At 41.9% G+C, this 23,919-nt stretch overlaps 1 protein-coding gene across 2 annotated transcripts in view; it reads left to right on the plus strand.

Annotated features, from left to right (window-relative positions):
• LOC125458720 (sestrin-1-like) overlaps window positions 1–23,919 on the plus strand; it is a 52,525-nt gene that overhangs the window by 23,034 nt on the left and 5,572 nt on the right. For both annotated transcript variants that reach the window (XM_048544234.2, XM_059651367.1), the window contains exons 2-8: window positions 12,470–12,535; window positions 13,576–13,776; window positions 16,520–16,702; window positions 17,463–17,696; window positions 20,002–20,146; window positions 21,315–21,433; window positions 23,250–23,440. In XM_048544234.2, coding sequence (XP_048400191.1) covers window positions 12,470–12,535; window positions 13,576–13,776; window positions 16,520–16,702; window positions 17,463–17,696; window positions 20,002–20,146; window positions 21,315–21,433; window positions 23,250–23,440 — 1,139 coding nt within the window. The remainder of the gene's footprint in view (window positions 1–12,469; window positions 12,536–13,575; window positions 13,777–16,519; window positions 16,703–17,462; window positions 17,697–20,001; window positions 20,147–21,314; window positions 21,434–23,249; window positions 23,441–23,919) is intronic.

A 23,919-nucleotide genomic window follows, 5' to 3' on the forward strand; every position in this document is an offset into this window, starting at 1 on the left:
GATTAAAATAACTATAAAAATGTATAAAGGCCCTTTCGTATGATCCAAAGCCACAAGTTTTAGTTTTTAACCCATTTGAGGTTGGAATCTACATGTAAGGAGATGGTTGAAAAAAGCAACAAGCTTCTTTAAGATAATTGAAACAGAAAATTGTTAATCTACTTTTAACTCCAAATGGTTGGTTAAAAATTGTTGATGACCAGAGGGAGTTCCACTGGGGCCACTCCAAAGGATAGGATGGTGGAGTAATCAAATACAGTATCGGCCCAAGTCAGTGACAGACGAGGCTTCCCGTGGGCGAGCAGCTGTTATGTCTGTCAGTGGTACAGTCATTATGTGGAGGTGGTCATGTTTCATTGCTGACAAGAATTGGCATTAGTTGAATAAGATATCATGAGCCTGTTAACCTGTTCTCCGTTGAATTTATACCTTTTTATCACCGTAAATAATCAGCAGCTCGTTAAACATGCTGACCTCCTATCAGGTAGTGTCCCAAATCAGTGACACATATACTTGGAGGTAAATGTTAAATTTGGTCATATATCTAGAGATACAGTCACCTCAAAACTGCACTCAGGCAGCTCGTACTGCCGAAGATTTATTGAACAAACAGAAACTGTCACAAATAATTTTGAAGATCTGGTCTAACAGAGTTTATCCAGAGTCCTCTGCCATCTTACATGTGAGAGTTTTGCCAGTAGTTTGAAGAGATTGTGCCTTTAATTCTCCTGAGGCCAAAGGTAAAGACCCTTTTCTTTGAGCTAGGCACAAGACAGTGGGACACAGTCCTAGCCTTGATCTCTGCCGAGTTACCTTTTCTCGTACAGGCTAACCGAGGAGGCTCTGCCACTAGCTGCAATTCGATGAGAGATGGGTTCAGCAGGCCGTGGTTTCTGCATGATAACCTCCCCCCTTGCAGATGCCAGCTGAGAATATGAACAGGCTCAGTAGTGTCTGGTATACACCCAGCACTTGCTGCCAAGGTTCACCCACGATTTCTTACTTACCTACAGAATTTTTTGTATGCACACAGTAATATGTTTAGGAAAAAAGGACAGAATGGTCTGCAAGAAGGTCAAAGAAGAAATATATAAAGCAAAAAGTGGAAAAGGCGATTGAATCGAAAGCACCACTGAGGAGAGATTGCTAAAAAGCCTCCAAAGGAAACAGGAACAAAAGCAAATTTTGGAGATTTGGGCAAACCTTTGTCCACTGAATGTGTTTTTTTTGAGTAGCATCTAGTTCTATGAAGTAACAATTTCTGTAAAAAGAATTACCTCCTGAGATCCAAAGTGTGTAGCTGGATGAACACAGCAGGCCAAGCTGCATCTCAGGAGCACAAAAGCTGATGTTTTGGGCCTAGACCCTTCATCTGATGTGCTCCTGAGATGCTGCTGGGCCTGCTGTGTTCATCCGGCTCCACACTTTGTTATCTTGGATTCTCCAGCATCTGCAGTTCCCATTATCTCTGACCTCCTGAGATCCAACCTAGTTCTGTGTTTGCATAATTTACATTCAAATGTTGAAGTCCTCCCTCATCAAACTAACTCAATAGCGTATCTACCAAGGCCAAATTGATTCATTTCACTATGTAAAGACCCCAATCAAGTCTCCATAAAGTCTATCCTTTTCTTCATTTAAAAAAAATCTCTTCACGCTTTTTCAGGTAATCAAGAACCTTTAAGGCTGGCTGCCCCCTCTTCTATAATGTTTACAATGTGAACAGGACACAGATTCTGACTGAGGACTATAACCTTATGCATAACAAAGGGTATATTTACTTGTTCTTCCTTTCAAAAATGTATCACTTCCTACTTCTCCACATTCAACTTCATGCAAATAAACTTCAAAGCATATACCAGCCTATCAGACTGGTCTGTCTGTGCATAAAGCTCCCACATTATTTAATGTTTTTCACAGATTTTGGTATTCTTAAATACATATCATTTTGCTTCATCAAACTATGTTCTTATTAAAACTCTACATCTCTAAATTAGAATTCTTCCTTTCCATCCTGCCAATCATATTTGGGAGCACAAAAGGACTTTAAATGGGCCCAGCCCTTCAGTAGCACCACTGTCAACCTGATCCACCTTTATTGTGTTCTGGGCCGCTTTAGGAGTTCATCCTTTATAATCTGCAGATATTGTTTTAGTTTGCTTTTCTGTGGGTTTGCCTATTGTTCCAGCTTAGTTTGTGATGAATTATCAGGTGTATAAACTGGGAAAGATCATACAACTTCTTTGTGGGGATGTTCTCAGTCTTGTTTTACCATGAGCAGCATTTTACTAGCCTTCCAAGGAAGGGTTAAGAAATCTGAGAGGTGAAACAGAAGTTAAGAGGAAGCTGAATAAAGATGTATTATTTTCCCACCAATCTAACAGTGGGGAAAGTGGTGGACTGCTGTCCCATCAGAGGCCAATCAAGCTATGTAAGTGGTCACTTGAGAGTCTCTTGCAGCCACTGATAGTATTTTACTAGCAGTGGGTGGGCCCTGGCCAATGGGGAGACTGCCTGATTAATTCTTTGTCCTAATTGGGCACTCCGTGGCAATGGCTGCTGCCATGGCAACCCTCCCATCCCCTTTACTGGGCTCTGCCTGACTGGCTGTGGTTCTGTAAGACCCCACTTAACTAGTTGGGGGCAATGATCTGCTACTAGGTGTATTCCCAATGATGGCATGTGGTCCCGATAGGCGCTGCTGAACTGCTAGCCCTCCTGACAGTTCTTGGAGACATGCTCTGGCCCTTTAAAGGAACAGAAGCCCCATAGGCAACTAACTAATTGCTGGAGAATTGAAAAATGTTGCAAGGGATCCCACCAGCGAACAAAATCATGTTATCCCTAGCTTTTGCACTTGCTGCACTAACAGAATTCCAGCCTGCATGTCTGTTTCAAAGCTATGGACTTATGAAATAAAGTGATTTATATGTAATGTAAGTATTGCTGCAAAGTTGTCAAGAAAAGGAAAAGCCAAAATAGGAACTGTGCTGTGTGCAGAAACGGCTGCTTTCATAGATAAAGGAACAAAAGAATATTTTCAGATTCAGAAAAAAAAATCCTTTGGTGGTTACAGCAAGAACATTGTAAAGTTTTTTAATCAGAGTGAAAACACGGTATTTTCACAGTTGAAAACATTAAAGTTTTAAAATAGGTCAACATCAGTGTGCATAAGAGGAGGACATGAAGCTTTGGTTTAACTTCAGAATCTAATGTAGTGGCGTGCCCTCCTCTGTAGCAGCCAATCCTTTAAGTGTCACGTTTACATCCTCTAATACTTTCCCTCTTGTGTTTTGGTGATAATATCAGTATTGTACCAAAACAACATATTCTCCAAGTTGCTTTCAATAATGACACAGAAAATCTCTTGGCACTTCAAACACATCTGTCACTGCAGATGCTATGTCTCAAATGCTGGAAACTGTTGTTTTCTTTAAAAGATGTTGATCAACCTCAAAGAGGAAAAAGTTGGATGTTTCATAATGGCAATTCTGGCATTGAGATGGACATAACTAGTGCCTGCAATTCTTCTTTCAGATAAGAGCTTAAGCTGAGCTCCGCTGTGTCAGATGAATGTAAAAGGTCTCATGACACTATTTTGAAGAGTAGGCTTAGTATCCTGGCCAAAACCTATTCTTTAATCGGCATCGTTAAATAGATTATCTAATAATTAAAACACTGCTGTTTGTGGAATCTGCTGTGCACAAACTGGCTGCGGTGTTTCCTACATTACAACAATGACTCCCTGTCAGAAGTGCGTCATTGGCTGCAAACCATTTTTGGAGTGACCGAAGGCCGTAAAAAGTGCTATCTAAATTCAGGTCTTATCACATTAGCAAAGTCATTGTAGAAAAAAGAATTGTGTTTAAACCGTGCTTTTAATGACCACTGGACATCTCGATCTATTTTATAGAGTGCTTATTTGAAATGGAATCACAGCTGGGATATAGGAATTAGGGCAGAAATTATAACGCAAGATCCCACAAACAGCCATGTGGTAATAACCAGACAATCAATCTTTTTGTGTGACATTTATAACTATTGACCAGGGCACCAGAGATAACCCGACCATTCTTAAAAACAGTGCCATGGTATTTTTATTAGCAATGCCAAACGGGCAAATATGGCCACAGTTTAATGCCTCATGCTTTTCCACTACATTGGTATGGATTGCCAGCCACGTTTCTTGTCTGCGTTAAAGGGCCTTGAACCAAGAACTTCATGATTCGGAGACAAAAATCTCTACCAAATGTAACCACAGCAGGTATTCTCAAGGAGCAATTGATCAGTCATGCAAAGAGGTCGGGTCAGCTTATCAGCTAAAAATATCTCAACTGTTGACGAGTGAGCAATGCCATGGAAGATATTCATGTGAAAAATTGATTATAACTCAGATTTCTGCTGTAATTCAATTTGAAGAATTTACATGACTTAAATATCAGATGATGCATTCCTAAGAGTAAATGATGTTTCCTCATTTGGGTCAGTCCAGAACTAGGGAACATTGGTTTAAAATTAGGAGCCATCCTTTCAGCAGGTGGGGGGGGAGTGGAGAGACAGACAGACAGCGAGAGATACGGGGAATTTTTTGAGGGTTGTGTGACTTTGGAACTGTGCGTTGGAAGGCAGTGGAGATATGGTCATTGAATACGTTAAAGAGGCAGATTCTTGTTAGACAAGGGAATCAAGGGAGAGATGGGAATGCTGAATTTGAAACACTAAACAAAATCAGCTATAATCCTGTCAAATAGCAGAACAGCCTCAAAGGGCTGAATGGCCTGCTTATGCTTGTATTTTGTACATTTGTATGTTTGTGTGACCAGAATCTAATCAAGGTGTTTGGATGTTTTTATAAATGAACGCTTTATGTTATGGTTTGCATAAATGGAAGGAATATGGGCAAAAGGATCCCTGAATCTTGAATTACCTAGTTTGCTTGGCTGCATTTCAGTTTCTGAAATTTCACAGAAATGATAGAATCCTACAGTGTGGAAACAGGCCATTTGGCACAAGTCCACACCGCACCTCTGAGGAGCATCCAGTCCCCCTCTCTTTCCTATCACCCTGCATCCCCCATGTCTAATCCACCTAATTTACACACCCATGGACACCATGGGCAATTTAGCATGGCCAGTCTACGTGACCTGCGCATCTTTGGACTTCGGGAGGAAACTGGAGCACCTGGGAGAAACCCACGCAGACACGGGGAGAATATGCAAACTCCACACAGACAATTGCCCGAGGGTAGAATCGAACCTGGGTCCCTGGTGCTGTGAGGCAGCAGTGCTAACCACTGAGCCACCTTGAGGGCAGTTTGGCTTTCTACTTCTGGTGAACACATTCACCAGAATAAAGATGTTATGCAAACTGGTGTTGACCCTGACGTAACTGGTGGAAAGTTCTGAGGAAGGGTCACCGGACCTGAAACGTTAACTCTGTTTTCTCCTCCACAGATGCTGCCAGACCCGCTGAGCTTTTCCAGCAACTTTGTTTTTTCTTATAACTGGTGGAAACATTCACTTCCTCCATCGCAGCAGTACATGGACCATGTACAAGATGCCCTGCAGAAATTCACCAACACTCCTTAGTTTGCACCTTGCAAACCCATGACCACTCCCATTTAGAAGAACAAGAGCAGCAGGTACATGGGAACATCACCACCTGCAATTTCCCTTCCAAGCCACTTACCAATCCAACATGGAGATATATCGCTGTTCCTCAGTGTCACTGAGTCAAAATCCTGGAACTGTCTCCCTGACAGCACTGAAGGAGTCCCTAAACCAAATGACCATCAGTAGTTGAAGACAGCTCACCACCACCTTTTCCATTGGGGATAGGCATTAAATGCTGGCATAGCTCGTGATGCCCATGCCCGTGATTCCATTAAAAACAATGGACCTCTCTTAGCTGGGCAGCAGTAAAATCCCATCAACTCTACTATCCTTAGGTGGCATCCATTAGTGCTGCACATGCCATTAAAGTAGCTGCAGGAAGAGGAAGGAAAAACAACCTCAAAATTCTGCTGAAGATCAGAAGTACATTTTTATAAATGTTGTAATGTATCATGTGGGTTAGTCCTTCAGCCATGAGGAATATGTTAGTGAAGTATACAAGATTCTAGGCGGGGGAGTGGGTCGGGGGGCATGACAGGGTAGGTGCTGAGAGGTCGCTTCTCCTTGTGGGAGAGCTTAGGACCAGAAGTCATCAAACTCAAAGTAAAGTGTCATCAGCCAAGCCAGATGGGGAAGATTTTTTCACTGAGGATAGTGAGTCAGTAAAATTTTTTACCACAGAGGCTGTTCATTAAGTATGTTCAAGGCTGAGATTGAAAATCTGTCCATCAGTAAGGGAATTGAGAGTTATGGGGAAAAGGCAGGAAAGTGAAGTTGAAAATTATCAGATCACCCACAGTCTCATTGATTAACGGAGCACACACGATGGGATGTATCTAAAGACTGGGCATAGAGACCACATTCTAGAAAACTTGTGATCTGAATTTAATTTATATCTGTTGGACTTTCTTCAAGAAGGCCTGTGTCATTGTCTTAAGTGTTGCGTCAGAAAATTATATTGTGATTCCAGTGAAATCTAACAGCTGTGTGAAACCTTCATACTGTGCCACAAGATTGTAATAATAGCATCTGCTTGTAATTTGGACCAGCCATTAGTGACTTCTTGCTTGTGTTTGATAAACCTCCTTGGCAGATTGAGTTTACCAATGGGTGAGAGAATGTTTTGTTTAAGATGTTAAGCTGCTTTCATTTGCAGTATATTGAACATACAAGGAAACAGTTAATCAACAATTCAATTGGTAAAACCTATGCAATATATAATAAATATGCTCCACTAGCTCACTTTCCTAGCTTGTTTGTCTTGAAGTGGGCTTCTAACTTGCCTGTGCCACGTTTAGCACTTCATTGTATGTTTTCCAACAAAGCTTTTTCAGGCTATTCACATTTGGGTCTTGTTTATTACAGAATCATAGAATCTTTATAGTGTGGAAAGAGGCTATTCAGCCCATCAGGTGCGCACTGACCCTCTGAATGGCATCTCACCTGAACCCAGCTCTCTGCCACCCCAAAATCTGTCACCACAGCCCACATTTACCACGGCTAAACCACCTAGCCTGTGTATGCTTGGACAATACAGGGCAGTTCCGCATGGCCAGACCATCTAACTTGCACATCTTTGGACTGTTGGAGGAAACAGGAGCACCCAGCGGAAACCCACGTAGATACGGGGAGAACATACAGCCTCCACACAGACAGTCACCCAAGGCTGGAATTGAACCCACGTTGCTGGCACTGTGAGGCAGCAGTGCTAATCACTGTGCCACCAGTATCCCTGGTGAAAGTCGAAACTTGGTCCATGACCTCTGGGATTGGCCAGAACAACTGCTAATCAAGCCAATTACCACACCTCTTTTGAAACTAGGTCTGTATATGCCTCAAACAGGGTTAACTACTGATCAGTAACTATCATCCTGTCTCTTGATTCCTGCAGCAGGAACATAAGTAACATTATCGAGGCTCACACTCAAGCTTGACAGTGAGGGAATGCCTTGCTGTTGAACATACTCTCTTCTGAGGCAGAATCACGGAACTGATACAGTGCAGAAGGAAGCCATTTGGCCCATTGTGCCTGCACTGGATCTTGAGTGTTGTAACATTGTGCCAATTTCCTGCTTTTTCCCTGTAACGCTGTTGATTGCTTCTATTTAAGTAATCATCTGATGCCCTCTTGAATATCTTAGTTGAACCTGCCTCCAACACACTTCCAGGCAGTGCGTTCCTGAGCGTAACCACTCACTGCATGAAAGAAGTTTTGTTTTTCCTACCTCGTCTTTGCTTCTTGTACACGTCATTGAAAACTGTGCTGTCTGGTCCTCACTCTGTTCATGAGTGGGAGCAATTTCTCCCTATCCACTCTGTCCATACCCGTCATGATATTGCTAACATCCGTCAAATCTCCTCTTTAGCCTCCTCAGCAAGAAAAGTAGTCCCAACATTTCCAGTCACTCCTCGTAATTGAAGTGTTTTATCATGGAACTGTTCGTGCAAGCTCCGTATGCTGTCTCAGGTTGATGAGAATTATCCCAAAGAACCATTCAAAGAAGAGCAGGGAGTTCTCCTTGGAGTTCTGCCTAATATTTCTCCCACAGCCGGGGTCATTTTTTTTAAAAAAAAGCAAATTATGTGCCATTTTACTTCAACTGTATATGGGACTAAGTTGTGTACAAGGTGTTTGTTGTGTCTCTGAGATTACAACATTGCGTGTTCTTCAACAAATACTATATTAATTGTAAAGTACTTTTGGATATCTCAAGGTTGTAAAAGGTACTGTATAGATGCAAATTCTTTATTTGACAAACAACAACATTCCATTCGCCTCTCTCTTCGCCCACAGTATGAATATTTATTGGGAGCCCTTGGGATGAGATAACAATTTCCCTACTGTTTCCGTTAGTCCTTAATAATGCTGTTAGTGTCCAACTTTAGTACACATCTGGAATGTTTCTGTGGCTCTCCTTAAACAATGAAAGTGCACTTTCATTTTGTAAAAACCCATTTTTTTTTAACATAAGATTTACATGAGACAATGGTCTGAAAAGAAACAAACCTTGAAATGTGACAGTGTGTTTCAAGCATGGGAGAGTGTATGTATCCCACATATTGAGAACAACATATGGCTTTCTTTGTTCATTGTAGGAAAAAAAAGAGTTAACGTTTGTTTCTCTATGACAGGAGAAAGTTTTAATATTTAAATAAAACTCCTCAGTAGAGGAACCCAAGAACAGCTTCCTCTCAAACTGTAAAGGAGTGTAAGGAAACTGCCAGCTGCAGTCTGAAACTTGGTCTCGGGCCAAGGTGATGAACTGTTTAATCTGACATGGGCTATATTTCTTCATCCAGAGTTGCTCGTTGTAAAGTACCTTAGTATATTGTGGCATTAAATAAACATTGTTTGGATGAGAATAGACCACTGTTACACTATGACATTGGTATCGGCTTTGCAACCAGTTGCATTGGATTGGACGCTCATGGAAGAAGTTATGCAGCGGAATTTTGATCAACGCTTTAAAGTCATTCTCTGTAGAAAGTTTCCGTGTTCATTAAGTAGGGGATGTCAGTGCTGTGGAAATGGAACACTTTGCCATTTCAGACGCCTCAGAACCTAGGCAACTGCCTGTGTCAGTTATAGTACACCCCTGATATAATGTGAACAAAGCATTGAACCTCAACAGTAACTCCTACTCGAGAGCGCCAGTGGGACCCTAAGTGCAAGTGGGCATGAGCCCACAGCACAACGCTATCTGTCAAATGGTACAAAATTAACAGCTTTACTTTGACTTCAGTGATGGTTGATGTGGGAAGAGGAAAAACCAATCACTGTGCTGTCATGAGATTTGCATTTCTGCAGATGGAAATGAAGCACTGTTTTTGAGTCAGAGATTTGAACCTGACCTGAATTAGAACCACATTTTTCAGGTGCTAGTTTGGTGAGCCAGGAGGCAGGGTGTGCGCATACAGCTGGAAATGTGATGACCTTACCAATAGGGTAGGCCAAAAGAGTGGTGTTTTATATCCATCTTTCCAACATTAATGCCATCATTTTCCACAACATTGAGACATCTTGTTGAAGACATTTCTGCGTTTAACTGTGATGAAACTGTTTGGAAAGTCTATGTTACCGATGTTGGGTTCTTGAAGTTGGAAAATTGTTCCATTACTTGACAGTTTATTGGGAATATGGTTGGGAGTTTGTGTGAGGAGGCTGACTTTAAAAGCTAGTTTTGGGTATTTTGGAGTGGAATAGGGATTATGAGAGTGTCATGGCTACATTAAGCACTGTTTCAGTCAGGGCAAACGTCAGTAGTTTTTGTGCTGAATGGTCATTTTATGTTTGTTTGCAAGACAAACCCAGGAACTTCAGTGTCAGAAGTCATGTAATAACATTAATGTAGTGGACCTTATAGCATTTATAGACCTAGACAAGGACTGTCTATTTGATATTTGATCATTAGATGCATACTATAAATTATTAGCAAGAGTTCTTCTCGTGGTCAGCTTCTTAGAGCAGTGCTTTCCAAATTTGTTCTCCCTGTGACTCCATTTCAAGGCTCAAGAACTGCTGTGACCTCTGAGACCAAAGGCCTGTTAGAGTGGGAGTGTAGCTGTTGTAACTTCTTCTAAACTCCACATCAATCATTACTGCCTCTCGTGAGCACAACTTCTTGAATTGTAACCCCACTTGCAGCATTAAAGGGAGTTTACCAGAACCATGTGCAAGAAGATATTAATCTATTCTGAAACATGTTGTGCACTTACTTCGAGGCAACTGTAATGCACGCTTTGCCAGAGGCTACAATGGACATAATTGAGGCAGGAGATACTTGAAAACCACACCAAACTCCTTCAAAATGTTGCCCTAATGTTTTCCAGTATGTTATTGACCTTTTTGACCATTTAATAATCACTTTGTTGTGACCAACATTAATTGTCAGTTTCTTTGACACCATTTTGTTGTTTCAGTTCCCTCTTTACCTTTTAATGCTGTTTGCATATTTATACCTTTTTTTTCTCTCTACTTTTCATTTTTCTATTTCTGGCTTTGAGTATGAACCCCTCATTCTGTTGCTCCCTGCCTCCTACAGAATCATAGTATCCCTACAGAGTGGAAACAGGCCATTCGGCCCAACAAGTCCGCACCGCTCCTCAGAGTATCCCAGCTAGACCCATTCCCCTACTGCTGCATTTCACATGTCTAACCCAGCTAATCTAAACATCCTTGGGCAATTTAGCCACCTAACCTGCACATCTTCAGACTATGGGAGGAAACCAGCACACCTGGAGGAAACCCACGCAGACACTGGGAGAACGTGCAAACTCAACACAGTCAGTCGGCCGAGGGTGGAATCGAACCCGGGTCCCTGGTGCTGTAAGGCGGAAGTGCTAACCACCGAGCCTCCATGCCACCCAAAATACTACCATGATCAGACACAGAAGTCAGAGACCGTAAGATTGCAAGATAGGTACAAGAGTAGACCATTCGGCCCCGTAAGTCTGTAATGCCGTACAGGCTGATCCAACATTCCTCATACCCGCTTCCCTGCCTCTTCCCGTAACCCTTGATTCCCCTGATCAAGAATCTGTCTCACCCCATTTTCTGTTTGCCTTCTTTCTCTTCCTTTTTTTATTCTGTGCTGGTATTTATTTCTTTCCCACGTGTGTTCTCTCAAACTCTGTCTCTTTTGCTTCAGTGTTTTTTTTCCCCCTGTTTTCTGCCTTTGCTTCTCCCTCTGCTGCTCTCTCAGCTGTGTGTTTCTTTTCGCCTTTCGTGCTACTCTGCCTAGCTACACTGTCATGTAATGTGATAGATGAAGTTCAGAATACACAGATTATCACTTCAGTGTTGTGTTGACACGACCTAGATATGAGCAGAACTGCTACTCCATGTTTCACTCCATAGGCACATATTTGAAGAACGTTAGTGTATGAGCTGGATCTGCGTTACTGTGTCCTGGGTTATTTGAAACCTCCTCATCAGTCTTGTGTTTGACGTAGAGTTTTTGCTGCCAGAATTTTATACAGCTTTGCCTGCTGCACAATTGTTAGACTGATTTGTTTGTAGGCACTGTCTCCTATATTGATAAGGTTCCAGAGTAGATGAATATCCATCAGTACATCATTCTTGTTATCAGTTAAAACTGACCCTTGTTTTATTTCGTCACGAACGGTATTATTGTAGAAACTGATCTTGTCATTATGCATTTTCCCCATACCTAACAAAGCACATTTATGTAGTATCTTTAATGTTGTAAAATGTCCAGTGTTGCTTCACAGCAATGCAATGAATCAAGCCACAAAGAGATATTAGGACAGGTGACCAAAGCTGGGTCAGAGAAGTAGGTTTAAAGGATGACTTTTTCTTTATTTTTGAATTCTCACTTCTCTCCTGGGTTTTTTCCAGTATTTTTTGTCTTAAATCTGTGTGGTTTAATTTAATGTTTACGAGTTAGTGTTGAATTGGACTTGCCACTCTTGCTGCTTCAAAATCTCTCCAACTCACTGCTGTGAGTTCGACCACTTCCCTACATCCACATGCTGCTAACACTGAGACTTAGCAGCCTGCCTGGTGCTTTAACTAAACCAGCCACAGCATCTATAAGCCTTTCAACTCTCGCATTCATTACGCTCTTTTTCCTCCCAGAACCTCAAAGGGGCTTAAAGCCAAAGTCAGCATTGTTTAATGGTCACTTGCTGACCTCCTGTTCCTTGTTCTTTAAACTTTGTTAATGTCCTGTCTGTTGACCTTGATATTTCAACCAAGTATCTAAATATGCTACAATAAAATATAAGAGCAAATCGACTGAGACCTCCCTGGATGAGGGAGGAGCTTTGAAAGGTAGTTGAATAGTATATCAATTTAGTGTAATCTTTGGTAACGTGTTTTTCTGGTTCTCTTCCAGGAACGAGCAGGCAGGGTCCCTAGACCATGTACCAATGGACAAAATCCATTGATACCAGAGCATGAGGTAATGTTCAAATTAATTCTGTTTGCTGGAAATAAATTTTGGAAATGAGCCAGTTCAATGAAAAAAGAAGTTGCACAGGTTCATTTTAAGGATACACACTACAAATCGCTGCTGTGAGTGTATAGTGGGGAAATCTTGTAGGGCAGGTGTGTGCCTTTTCTCCTATATTATCAAAACACTAGTTCCATAACAGTGTACCTGTTTCATTCCTTCCAGTTAGCTCTGATTCACTTCTGCAAGTGCAGCTTTAATACACAGGTCCACAGACGACATCTGCCTACTAGTATCTCACTGTCATATTGCACGTGTGCATCTTGATAAACTGTACAGAATGTTCAAACAGAGGTACACCACTGTCGACTCAGTTCTGTCGTCCTGAAGTCCAGTAGGTCACCAGTTAAAAATCAGCAACAGGAGTCCTGCCTGATTAATTTTTCAACTCCCAAGATCAATTACATATACAATGACCCATATTGCTGTCCCAGCCTAGAAAGAACCTGGGGCTTTTGTATTTTGCTTTGCTCAGTTTACTCTTGAGAAGTTTTGAAAAGAGGTTTCTAGAGCAATCAGTCATTTTCAAGGTTTTAAGTTTCTTCTTTCAGTACTTCTTTGATTGTAGACATTTTTAAATTTATTTTTCAGCAGGACTTGTCATGGACATTAGCCAAGAGTAAATGCATGATGCTCCTCTTAAACAATTTTGCTTGTGTTACTTTGCAACTAGCTACTAAAATAGTGATGGCAGAATAAGTGATTCTTCTTTCCAAGCTGTTCCCACCCCTAGGGAAGCAACCGTTACTCCACTTGGTGCTTTCCACCAGTGTTGGGACCAAGTCTAGCTCAGCGGGCATATATAACAAGTTGCGTGTGATGTGGGGTTAGGGATGTATTTAAAAATCTGAACTCACGTGTTTCCACACTTGGGAGCAGGACGATGTACATGGAGCTTTTTGGATTGATAAACTTTAATAGCCAGCCGGTCTGTCTGAGGTAAATGGAATTTGACTGACTTTTCAGTTTGGCGTTTTTTTAAATGTCAGATCAACAAGATGGGTGCAGACAATGAGCGGACTCACCTGTTGTTTGTGAAAGCGCTGGGCAGCAGGAGCTGTCTGGACGGAGTTGTACAACTCATGGGATGCCACCCTCAGTACCTGGAATCATTCCTGAAAACCCAACACTACTTGCTGCATATGGACGGACCTCTCCCCTTCCACTACCGACACTACATCGCCATCATGGTAATGTCACTGTGCCTTTTCTGCAAAGCTTTAGAAATGTGGCCATGCCCTGTTGGTTAAAGCATCAACTTGAACACATTTCAGATTTTGACCTTTCTGCACAGGGGAGAAGGGTGGTCAGAAAAGCTGCTCCGAGTGAAGCATATTTCCCCGTCATAGCTCCTGTTGGAGCGGGCTGTTGTGTTCACTCGATGATTGCAGACCTGACTGACCCTCAGAGACACTTGCAATGGGAGCATATCACCTTTTGTTGGAGGTGAACTTACAAGGGTTAAAGACTTGCTTTCATCTCTTTTTGCCTTTATTTTGCTGCATTGTATCTGAATATTTTCAACCTGTAACACTCAGTGGCAGCAGCATTTACACAAGCATTCCTAATACAGTTGACCATCTCAGGGCACCTCACAGAATTACTGCCAAACATAGTTTCAGACTAAGATCTTTGGACAGGTGACTAAAAAGACTGTCCGAAAATCTAGGAATAATCGAGGGGAGAGACAGGGAGGCTTAGCGATATGCTTCAAAATTCTGTGACAGCTGGAATTTGTCAATGACAGCGTTATTAAAATTGAGGACAAGCAAGAGACCAGAATTGGAGGAACACCGATTTCTTAGGGGGTCAGAAGGACTGGAAGAAATTGGGAATGAGCAAGGACCAGGAAGTATTTGAACACAAAAATGAGAATTTTAAGATTGAGACATCCTCTACGCCAGCTGTTTGTTCCTGTAGAGCAGAAAAGTCTCTCAGTCATCCACATGAAACAAATGGACCTTTCAGAACAGAATGCTCACTGAAACAGCAGTGCCTCCTTGTGATTGTCTGTCTGCATCAGCTTCTGTCTGAGCTAGAATAGCACAATGATTGAACACAACAATATGCACTTAAAGAGATAACAAAGTGTAGAGTTGGATGAACACAGCAGGCCAAGCAGCATCTTAAGAGCACAAAAGATCTTTTTCTGATGAAGGGTCTAGGCCCGAACCGTCAGCTTTTGAGCTCCTAAGATGCTGCTTGGCCTGCTGTGTTCATCCAGCTCTACACTTTGTTATCTTGGATTCTCCAGCATCTGCTGTTCCCATTATCTCTCTCCAATATGCACTTAAAGCTTGCTTAACCATAAGAGACCACCTTTCACAGCCCTTGTCATAACCCGTTCATTGAATTCTTGCATTCATGTCTTTCTGTCTGAACTCCCTGAAAAGTGGAGGTACTAGATGTTAGCTGCAGTGTCCGTTGCAGACTCAACACCACAGTGAAGCGACAATATCTTCCTGTAGCATTTATTTTGATCCCAGGGGGTTTAAGGGAATTTTTATCTGTGCTATTTCCCTTTATCCCGCATATCACACATTTGTACAACTTGCAGGCAAGGAGGGACTTTTATTTTTCATTTTGGGGAAATCCTCGACAGTTCTAATTAATATTTTGATTATTTTTATTAAAATGTGCTTATGGACTGCTGTGGATTGTAGTAACAACTTGAGAGAGCTAAATGAATGAGAGGTAGTGCAACATAAGCTATCTCCGTGACTGTGAGGGAGGGTCGAACACTTCAATAAAAATGGACGATGACTTCCCCCACATGCTTTGCCAGCTCCCTCTCTATGTTCACTTTAGCAGCTTAATTCAGCCAGATTTGTGTTGATAACTGAATTATATCTAAGTATTTTCAACTCATAACACTTAGAAGCAACAGCATTTATACAAGCATTCCTAATATAGTTAAATATCTCCAGGGCATTTCACAGAATTATTGTTAACCATAGTTTCAGACTAAGATCTTTGGACAGGTGACTGAAAAAAACTGTCCGAAAATCTAGGAATAATCGAGGGGAGAGACAGGGAGGCTTAGCGATGTGCTTCAAAAAAGCCTGTGTCAGCTAGAGTTTGTCATGACAGTGTAAATAAAATTAAGGATGAGCAAGAGACCAGAATTGGACGAACATCAGTTTCTCAGATGGTCAGAAGGACTGGAAGAGATCATGGAAATTGGCAATGAGCAAAGACAAAGATTACTTTGTTGATGACTACACCTTCACCAACATCAGCTCCTTTGTGATGTTAGCCTCAGTAGTCTCACTTTTGCAGTAGATTGCCTCAGCAAAAACCTCCTTGGATATTAACCCAGCTTCTGCATTGCCCATTTTTTACACAATGCTAGGAGATTAAATACAAAAAAATGCTAATTGTTTAAAAGGCTTGGTGTGAATGCCTCTCATCATTCATTTTTAAATTAATTTTGGCTTTGCTTTAAAGACAGAAAACTGACTAAATTCCAGGAATTACATTATCTTGAACCAAGTGCTGTCTGCACCATTACATAATGTAAAGTGGTTGCTGAGTATAGTACCTGTTACAGCTTTGTTCCATCTTTGGTGATGTGGTCAGTGCTGTTTGAGAATCAGATTTTCTTCAGAGTTTAATCTTGGCCTATCCTGAGTTCAGTTACTCTTGCTGGGGTTCGGTTTCATGATGCCAACAACCTTCAAACACTACACACAAGTGGTTGAGGAACTATGGGACGTTCAAACATTTCCCGATCGAAAGATCAGTCATAATTCCTATTGAATGATAGAGCAGATTAGATGGGCCAAATGGCCTATTCTTGGTCCTATTCCTTGCACTTCTTTGCCTCAGTAGCATCCAATAAGGAATGTTGTTTAGTTCGCTGACGTCGGTGTCTAATATTGAACTTTATTATTAAACTTCTCTCTCTCTCTCACACACACACACATTTTCCAGGCGGCAGCCCGACACCAGTCCTCCTATTTGGTTGAAGTTCACATTAATCAGTTTTTGCAGGTGGGCGGTGACCCACAGTGGTTGCAGGGGCTTGACTGTATCCCTCAGAGACTGAGGAACCTCAATGAGATCAACAAGATCCTGGCACACAGGCCCTGGCTCATCACCAAGCAACACATTGAGGTGAGTTGCATCCTTCTGTGAACCATACATACCATCTGGCTGAGTTACCGTTCAACCACATCCTAAATGTTTGGACTTCCCCAGTGACATGTTAGTTTTGACACAAATAAAGTGGTAAACTTAAAACAACAAAGAAATTTTGATAAGTTGTGCTTTGTGTATTTCAGGTTGTTTTTATTTTGCTTTCATTGAGTCATTATTGCGGAAAGAGATCATTTGGCCCATTGAGTCTGTGCTTGCTCTTTGAAAGATCCCCGGACCCACAACACTGCTCTTTTCCACAACCTTGCTTTTCTTATTTTCAAGTTTACTTTCATTTTAAAAGTTAATATTGAATCTGCATCTGCCCTGCTTTCAGTGTATTCAGTCACAAACGTACTGCTCCATAAGAAACAGAACTCCTCACTTCACTGGTTCTTTTCCCAGTTACTATTTGAGCCTCTAATTGCCAAACCTCCTGCCAGTGAAAACAGTTTCATCTTTTTCACTCTATCAAAACCCCCTTGTGGAAGGAGGACCAACTAAGTGTTAATGCACAGTGCAGATCTGATCAAAAATCTATGCCATGATGGCTCTCACGCAGCCTAATTGGGATCAGTTCAGAATAATGTTAGCATAGGCCTGGACTTTTGACCCCCTCCAAAGGGACGAAGGAACATAAGAACTGTGCAATGAAATACGTAAAGCAAGAGAAGAAATCAAATCAAGATATCATGATTCTCCCCCTTTTCTTAAAACTTCGCATTTTCCATCCATCTAGAACTTGCTGAAAACTGGAGAGCATTGTTGGTCACTGGCAGAGCTGGTACATGGTGTAGTGCTGCTGGCTCATTATCACTCGCTGGCGAGTTTTGTATTTGGCTGTGGAATAAGTGCTGAGGGAGGACATGAGGGTGGCCACGTCTTAAGGCCATCATCGATTAACAACCAGGGAGACACAACGAATGGAAATGGTAACATCCCGGACCCCTCACTGGCACATCGCAGGCGAAGGGTAAGCAATATCTTGGAGATGAAGTGTGTGTTTGGTGGGCTGGTGGAGTGGTAATGTTAGGTTACATAGTGAACTATGGTAGCAGTGCACAGAGCCCCGGTTAACTTCATACAAGAAGATACCCTGAGGTGATAGTGAATTGCGATTATAGCCCATTATAGTAGAAGACCATTTCAGAAGCACTTTTTTTAAAGTGAACTTTGATTAAACCATGAGAATTGAGTGGGCAGTGGTCGTATCAATAATATTTCACAGAACTATTGGGCTCCTTCTGACTTAAGTAGATAAGCTACCTTCTTTCTCTGCTGGTGCAGTAGCTAAATAATCAGTACATGCGTAAACCATTTTGGAAAAATTGATTTACATTAATTGGTGTGTACATATGTAGATGGAAAGCAGCAGCAATCCCAAACAGAACAATCACATAACTCTTCTCTGGATACTGACTGTTGCCAGCGTAAAATGCATCACATCCACGTGACGAAGCAGGCGTGAAAAAAGGGCTGGACACTAATGTGGAGTTACTGCAATCTTCGTGCGGATTGGGAAAGTCAAATTGGCAGAGGAAGCCACGTGAAAGAATTCATAATGTGTTCAAGACAGTTTCCTAGAACAAGATCCAACCAGGCTCTTTTGGATTTGACAATATTTAAAGGCAGGTTTAATAAATTATCTCAGAGTAAAAAAAAGAAAATGGTGGTTGGAACAAAGTAAAATTTAACATTGAATTTGAAAGAGAGCAACTTGGGTCAAAGACAACAGAGAAACTTAAATAAGGGTAACTGAAATAAAATGTCAACAGAGCTAATTGGAGTGGATCAAGAAGGGGGTTTAGCAGCAAAGATAGTTGAAGAATAATCACAGACGATGAAGAAAATAGTTCATGGCTCAGAATAACAATGTATTCTACTGAAAAAGGATTCTGGGAAGGGAATAAGCCAACCACGATTAACCCAGGAAGTTAAAACTAGCCTCAAATTGAAAGAAAAACAAACAATGCGACAAAGATCAGTGGCAAGCCAAAAGTTTGGGCAAGTTTTAAAAAAACAACAGGTGACCAAAAAAACGAACGCAGAGGGAGGAAATAAATCCTGAGGGTAAACCTGCAAGTAATATCAAGACAGTCGGCAAGATCTTTTTAAATACATGAAAAGGAAGAGAAAGGTCAAAGTGAAATACGTCCCTTGGAGGACAAGGCTAGCGAAATCATAATGGGGAATCAGGAAATGGCAGCAGAGTTCAGTAAATACTGCCAAGTCCTCATGATAGAAGACACTAATAGCATTCTGAAAATACGAAGTAATCAAGAGGCAAAAAAAGAGGTGAGGAATTAAATATCTTAACTATCATGAGAGAGAAAGTACTAGAGAAATTGATGGGGCTAAGGGCGATTAAGTCCCCTGGACCTGATGGGATGCATCTTGGGATACTAAAGAAAATGTCTGTATAGAGATGGTGGATGGACTGGTTGTAATCTTGCAAGAATTCTTAGATTCTGGAAAAGTTCCAAAGGATTGGAAAACTGCAGATACCTCCTGGCTCAAAGACACATTATGTCTGTACCACAAGAATCCTGCCCCATTCATTATATATAAACTCATTCATTCTCAACATTTGGAAGGTTAAACCCGGAATAGTGCTTTGGATTGAATCTATGTAATGAGTGAAACAGTTCAAGGGAGAAATGTAAATATTGGTCAGTTTATGGAGGCTTGGGAAGTGGAGAAAGAAAAGACTTCGTTTCCTGGCTTTGGTAGCTGGATTGCTGCATATGTTCAGAGATAATGGGAACTGCAGATGCTGGAGAATCCAAGATAACAAAGTGTGGAACTGGATGAACACAGCAGGCCAAGCAGCATCTCAGGAGCACAAAAGCTGGCGTTTTGGGCCTAGACCCCTCATCAGAGAGCCCAAAACGTCATCTTTTGTGCTCCTGAGATGCTGCTCGGCCTGCTGTGTTCATCCAGCTCCACACTTTGTTATCTTGCTGCACATGTTGTGGGGTTTTGTGGCTCAGTACCATACTTGAGTTGAGAGGGGTTTGAAAGTTCTGGTCTCTCTTTCGTCAAGTTGTTAAGAGAGAAGATGAATTGATTTCAGAGTGTCTTAACCTCGCTGCATAAGGAGGACTTCAATTCAGATATGTGCAAATCAAGTGTGATAATCTTGGGGGAGAGTCAATGAAAGACCAAGACTAATAAAAACAAAAGATACTCAGCTGTTCTGGTATCATCTGTGGAAAACAAAACAGAATTAATATTTCCGATTGATGACCTTTCATCCAGTTTTATTTTGATTTCTTCAGTCAGTGGATTATTCCAGTGATTCCGAATATTTGGCAGATAGGATTCATAAATTTCAAGCTGAGAAAGAGAATGAAGAAGAGATGCTGAGGGACGAAATATGGATTGGGCTAGAGACAGAAAAAGACACAAGTCCACCAACCAGAGGTAAGCAGATTTCCTTCAAGTGGCTTTTTATTTGTGTAGTTAAGGGGTTGGTTTAGCTCAGTTGGTTGGGTGTTTGGTTTGGGAAGCACTGTGATGTCAACAGCATGGGTTCAATTCCCATCACTGGCCGAAGTTACCATGAAGGACTCTCTTTATTAACCACTGTTATTTGTGATATATATAAATGATCTGGAGGAAAATATAGATGGTCTGATTAACAAGTTTGCAGATGACACTAAGATTAGTGGAGTAGCTGATAGTGAAGGGGACTGTCAGAGAATGCAGCAGAATGTAGATAGACTGGAGAGTTGGGCAGATAAATGGCAGATGGAGTTCAATCCAGGCAAATGCAAGGTGATGCATTTTGAAAGATCCAATTCAAGAGCAAACTATACGGTAAATGGAAAATCCCTGGGGAAGATTGATGCACAGAGAAATCTGGGTATTTGGGTCCATTGTACCCTGAAGGTGGCAAATCAGGTGGATAGAGTGGTCAAGAAGGCATACAGCATGCTTTCATTCATCAGACGGATACTGAGTTCAAGAGTTGGCAGGTCATGTTACATTTGTATAAGACTTTGGTTCAACCACATTTGGAATACTGCATACAGTTCTGGTCACCACATTACCAAAAGGGTGTGGATGCTTTGGAGAGGTGCAGAGGACGCTCACCAGGATGTTGCCTGGTATGGAATGCTGTAGCTATGAAGAGAGGTTGAGTAGATTAGGATTATTTACGTTAGAAAGACAGAGGTTGAGGGGGGACCTGACTGAGGTCTACAAAATCATGAGGGGTATAGACAGGGTGGATAGCAAGAAACTTTTTTCCAGAGTGGGGGACTCAGTTACTAGGGGTCACGATTTCAAGGTGAGAGGGGATAAGTTTAAAGGAGATATGCGTGGAAAGTTCTTAACGCAGAGGGCGGTAGGTGCCTGGAACATGTTGCCAGTGGAGGTGGTAGAGGCGGACATGATAGCGTCATTTAAGATGTACCTAGACAGATATATGAATGGGCAGGGAGCAGAGGGATACAGATCCTTGGAAAATAGGTGACAGGATTAGATAGAGGATCTGGATCAGTGCAGGCTTGGACGCTGAAGGGCCCATTCCTGTGCTGTAATTTACTTTGTTCTTTGTCTCTGACATTTTTACCCTTTGATTACACAGCTCTGGAAGATAAACCTGTCACAATGCCTGACTTGTCCTGTTATGTCGAAGATCCTGAGTTTGGTTACCCTGAGTTCGCCAGAAGAAGTGGAGAGCAGCTGCCTGTTTTTCGGGCTCAGGTATAATCTCTTCAGTAGCATGTGGCAAGGGATGAGTGTGCTTTAGGCTGTTGAGTACCCATGTGGGAAATTTGATATTAAAGCATTCTGCACCCTGGGGTGACAGAGGCATTTTTAAAATAAAGGGGGTAGGAGGAGAAATTCTCCATAGTTAACTTTGAGGCTGCCTTGATCAATCTCTGCTGCGGAATTGCATTTAAGTCTGATTTATGAAGTTGAGAGGGAGAGATGCTAACCAAATCTGACACTGAAGGTAGAAGTTAGCTCAATTCATTTCTTTGCTTACTTGTATCTTGTTCTCCACTTCTTATACTTTCCCAATATGAGCTGAAAGTCTGGGATAGGCTGTGGGACTGATTAACACAGTCAGTCACTGGATTTGAAGGTTAAAACTAAAAGTAAGATCATGGCAGCAGGAGGAAGCAGCCGTAACCTTATCACTCATTGGAGTCATGCCTGACACACAGGAAGATGGTCGTGGTTGTTGAAGATCAGTCATCTCAGCTGTAGGACATCTCTGCAGGAGTCCTAGATCCAACCGTCTTCAGCTGCTTCATCAACGACCTTCCCTCCATATTATTGCACAGTGTTCAGCACCATTTGCAGATACTGAAGCAGTCCATGTTCGTATGCAACAGGATGTGGGTAATACCCAGACTTGGGCTGACATGTAACATTTGTGCCACACAAATGCCAAGCAATGACCATCTCCAATAAGAGAAAATCTAATCACCACCCCTTGAAAGTCAGTGGTGTTAGCATCACTGAATCCCCACTATCAACATCCTGGGCCAGAAACAGAACCCGGATTTGTCACATAAACAAAGTGGCAAGAAGAGCAGTTCAGAGGCTAGAAATATTGTGACAAGTTACTCGGCTCCTGATTCCCCAAAATGTAAATCCTCAAAGCCTGTCCACCATCTACAAGGCACAAATCAGGAGTGTGATGGAATACTCCCCACTTGCCTGGACGGGCGCAGCTCCAGAAACACTCAAGAAGCTTGACATCATACAGGACAAAGCAGCCCGCTTGATTGGCATCACATCCACAAGCATCCACTCCCTTCACCACTGACACTCAGTAGCAGCAGTGTGTACTATCTACAGGATGCACTGCAGAAACTCAGAAACACAGGCCTTTGTGTCCTGCTTGCTCATCCATCTTTATTTCAGTCACATTATCTACAATACGGTTGGCCAATCCTAGTGAAAGTAACTAAGGTCACAGCATGGATCCTTCTCGCGGTCCATGTGTTTGGATTTACCAGCATGTCAAAAATCCATTTATCTTGATCCTCTGTTTTCTGCTAAAGATCCAGTCCTCAATCCACCCTAGCATATCTTGCATAACACCTTGTTTTAGTGAACTTTTATGAGACTAACTAAAAACCTCTGCTTCAAGCTTTGTATTCAGGCTGGCTTAAATTGTGGAAGTAGATGACCTAGTTTGATGATGATTAGTTTCATAATAAAGAAGGAACCCATACTCTTGCCATGACTTTTAGATGGCTAATGCAGAAAAAATATGAATTCAGAAGTTGACATTGACAATGGGAGAAGGATGTCTCAAAGTAACACTCGGCTGGGGTTTACCCATGACAGCTACTGTGCATAAGTGAATGGTCATGACTTGAGTTTATCAGGAAGATGTTACACAGAGGGTTTTTTTGTGCAATGAGAGCACCTATTTAAAAGCTCGGTGATGAAAAGTGACCAATCTCACTCCCATTGTCCCTCTGCTCAGCCCACCTTTGGTCAGCTAGCTGTTTCTTGAACTGTTTAAAAAAACAGGCTTCACTTCCTGTTCCTTCTACAGGACTATTCCTGGGAAGACCATGGGTTCTCACTCGTGAACCGGCTGTATTCAGACATTGGCCACCTTCTGGATGAAAAGTTCCGCACTGTGTACAGCCTGAAGAATGGCAACATGGCCAAACAGCGCGGCTGTGATTTCTCAGCACTTAAAAGGGGCATTTGGAACTACATCCACTGCATGTTTGGCATTAGGTAAATCTGACTTTTGTTTATACAACACGATTTTCAAGAAATGGGAGCAAGTTTTTCAGAAAAGTTTAAAAAATCTCAGTGAAAATAAGAAAAGTGCATGTTAAAGGTGAACCGTCATAATTTCTTAGCAATGACTGCATAAAATTGCTGAAGATTGTGTGATCACAAGATGGCACAGTGGCTTAATGGTTAGGGGATGGCACAGTGGCTCAGTGGTTAGCACTGCTGCCTCTCAGTGCCAGGGACCCTGGTTTGTTTCCTGCCATGGGTGACTGTCTGTGTGGAGTTCACATGTTCTCCCTGTGTCTGTGTGGGTTTCTTCTCACAGTCCAGAGATGTGCAGGTTATGTGGATTGACCATGCTATATTTACCCTGTGCTGTCCAAGGTTCGACAAATGAAAATAGGTTAGCCATAGGAAATACAGGATTACAGAAGTAGGGTAGTGTTTGGATCTGGGTAGATCTGCTCCTTGGAGGA

This window comes from Stegostoma tigrinum, chromosome 15 (assembly GCF_030684315.1).
Source record: "Stegostoma tigrinum isolate sSteTig4 chromosome 15, sSteTig4.hap1, whole genome shotgun sequence".
In the NCBI taxonomy this organism is placed as follows: Eukaryota; Metazoa; Chordata; class Chondrichthyes; order Orectolobiformes; family Stegostomatidae; genus Stegostoma; species Stegostoma tigrinum.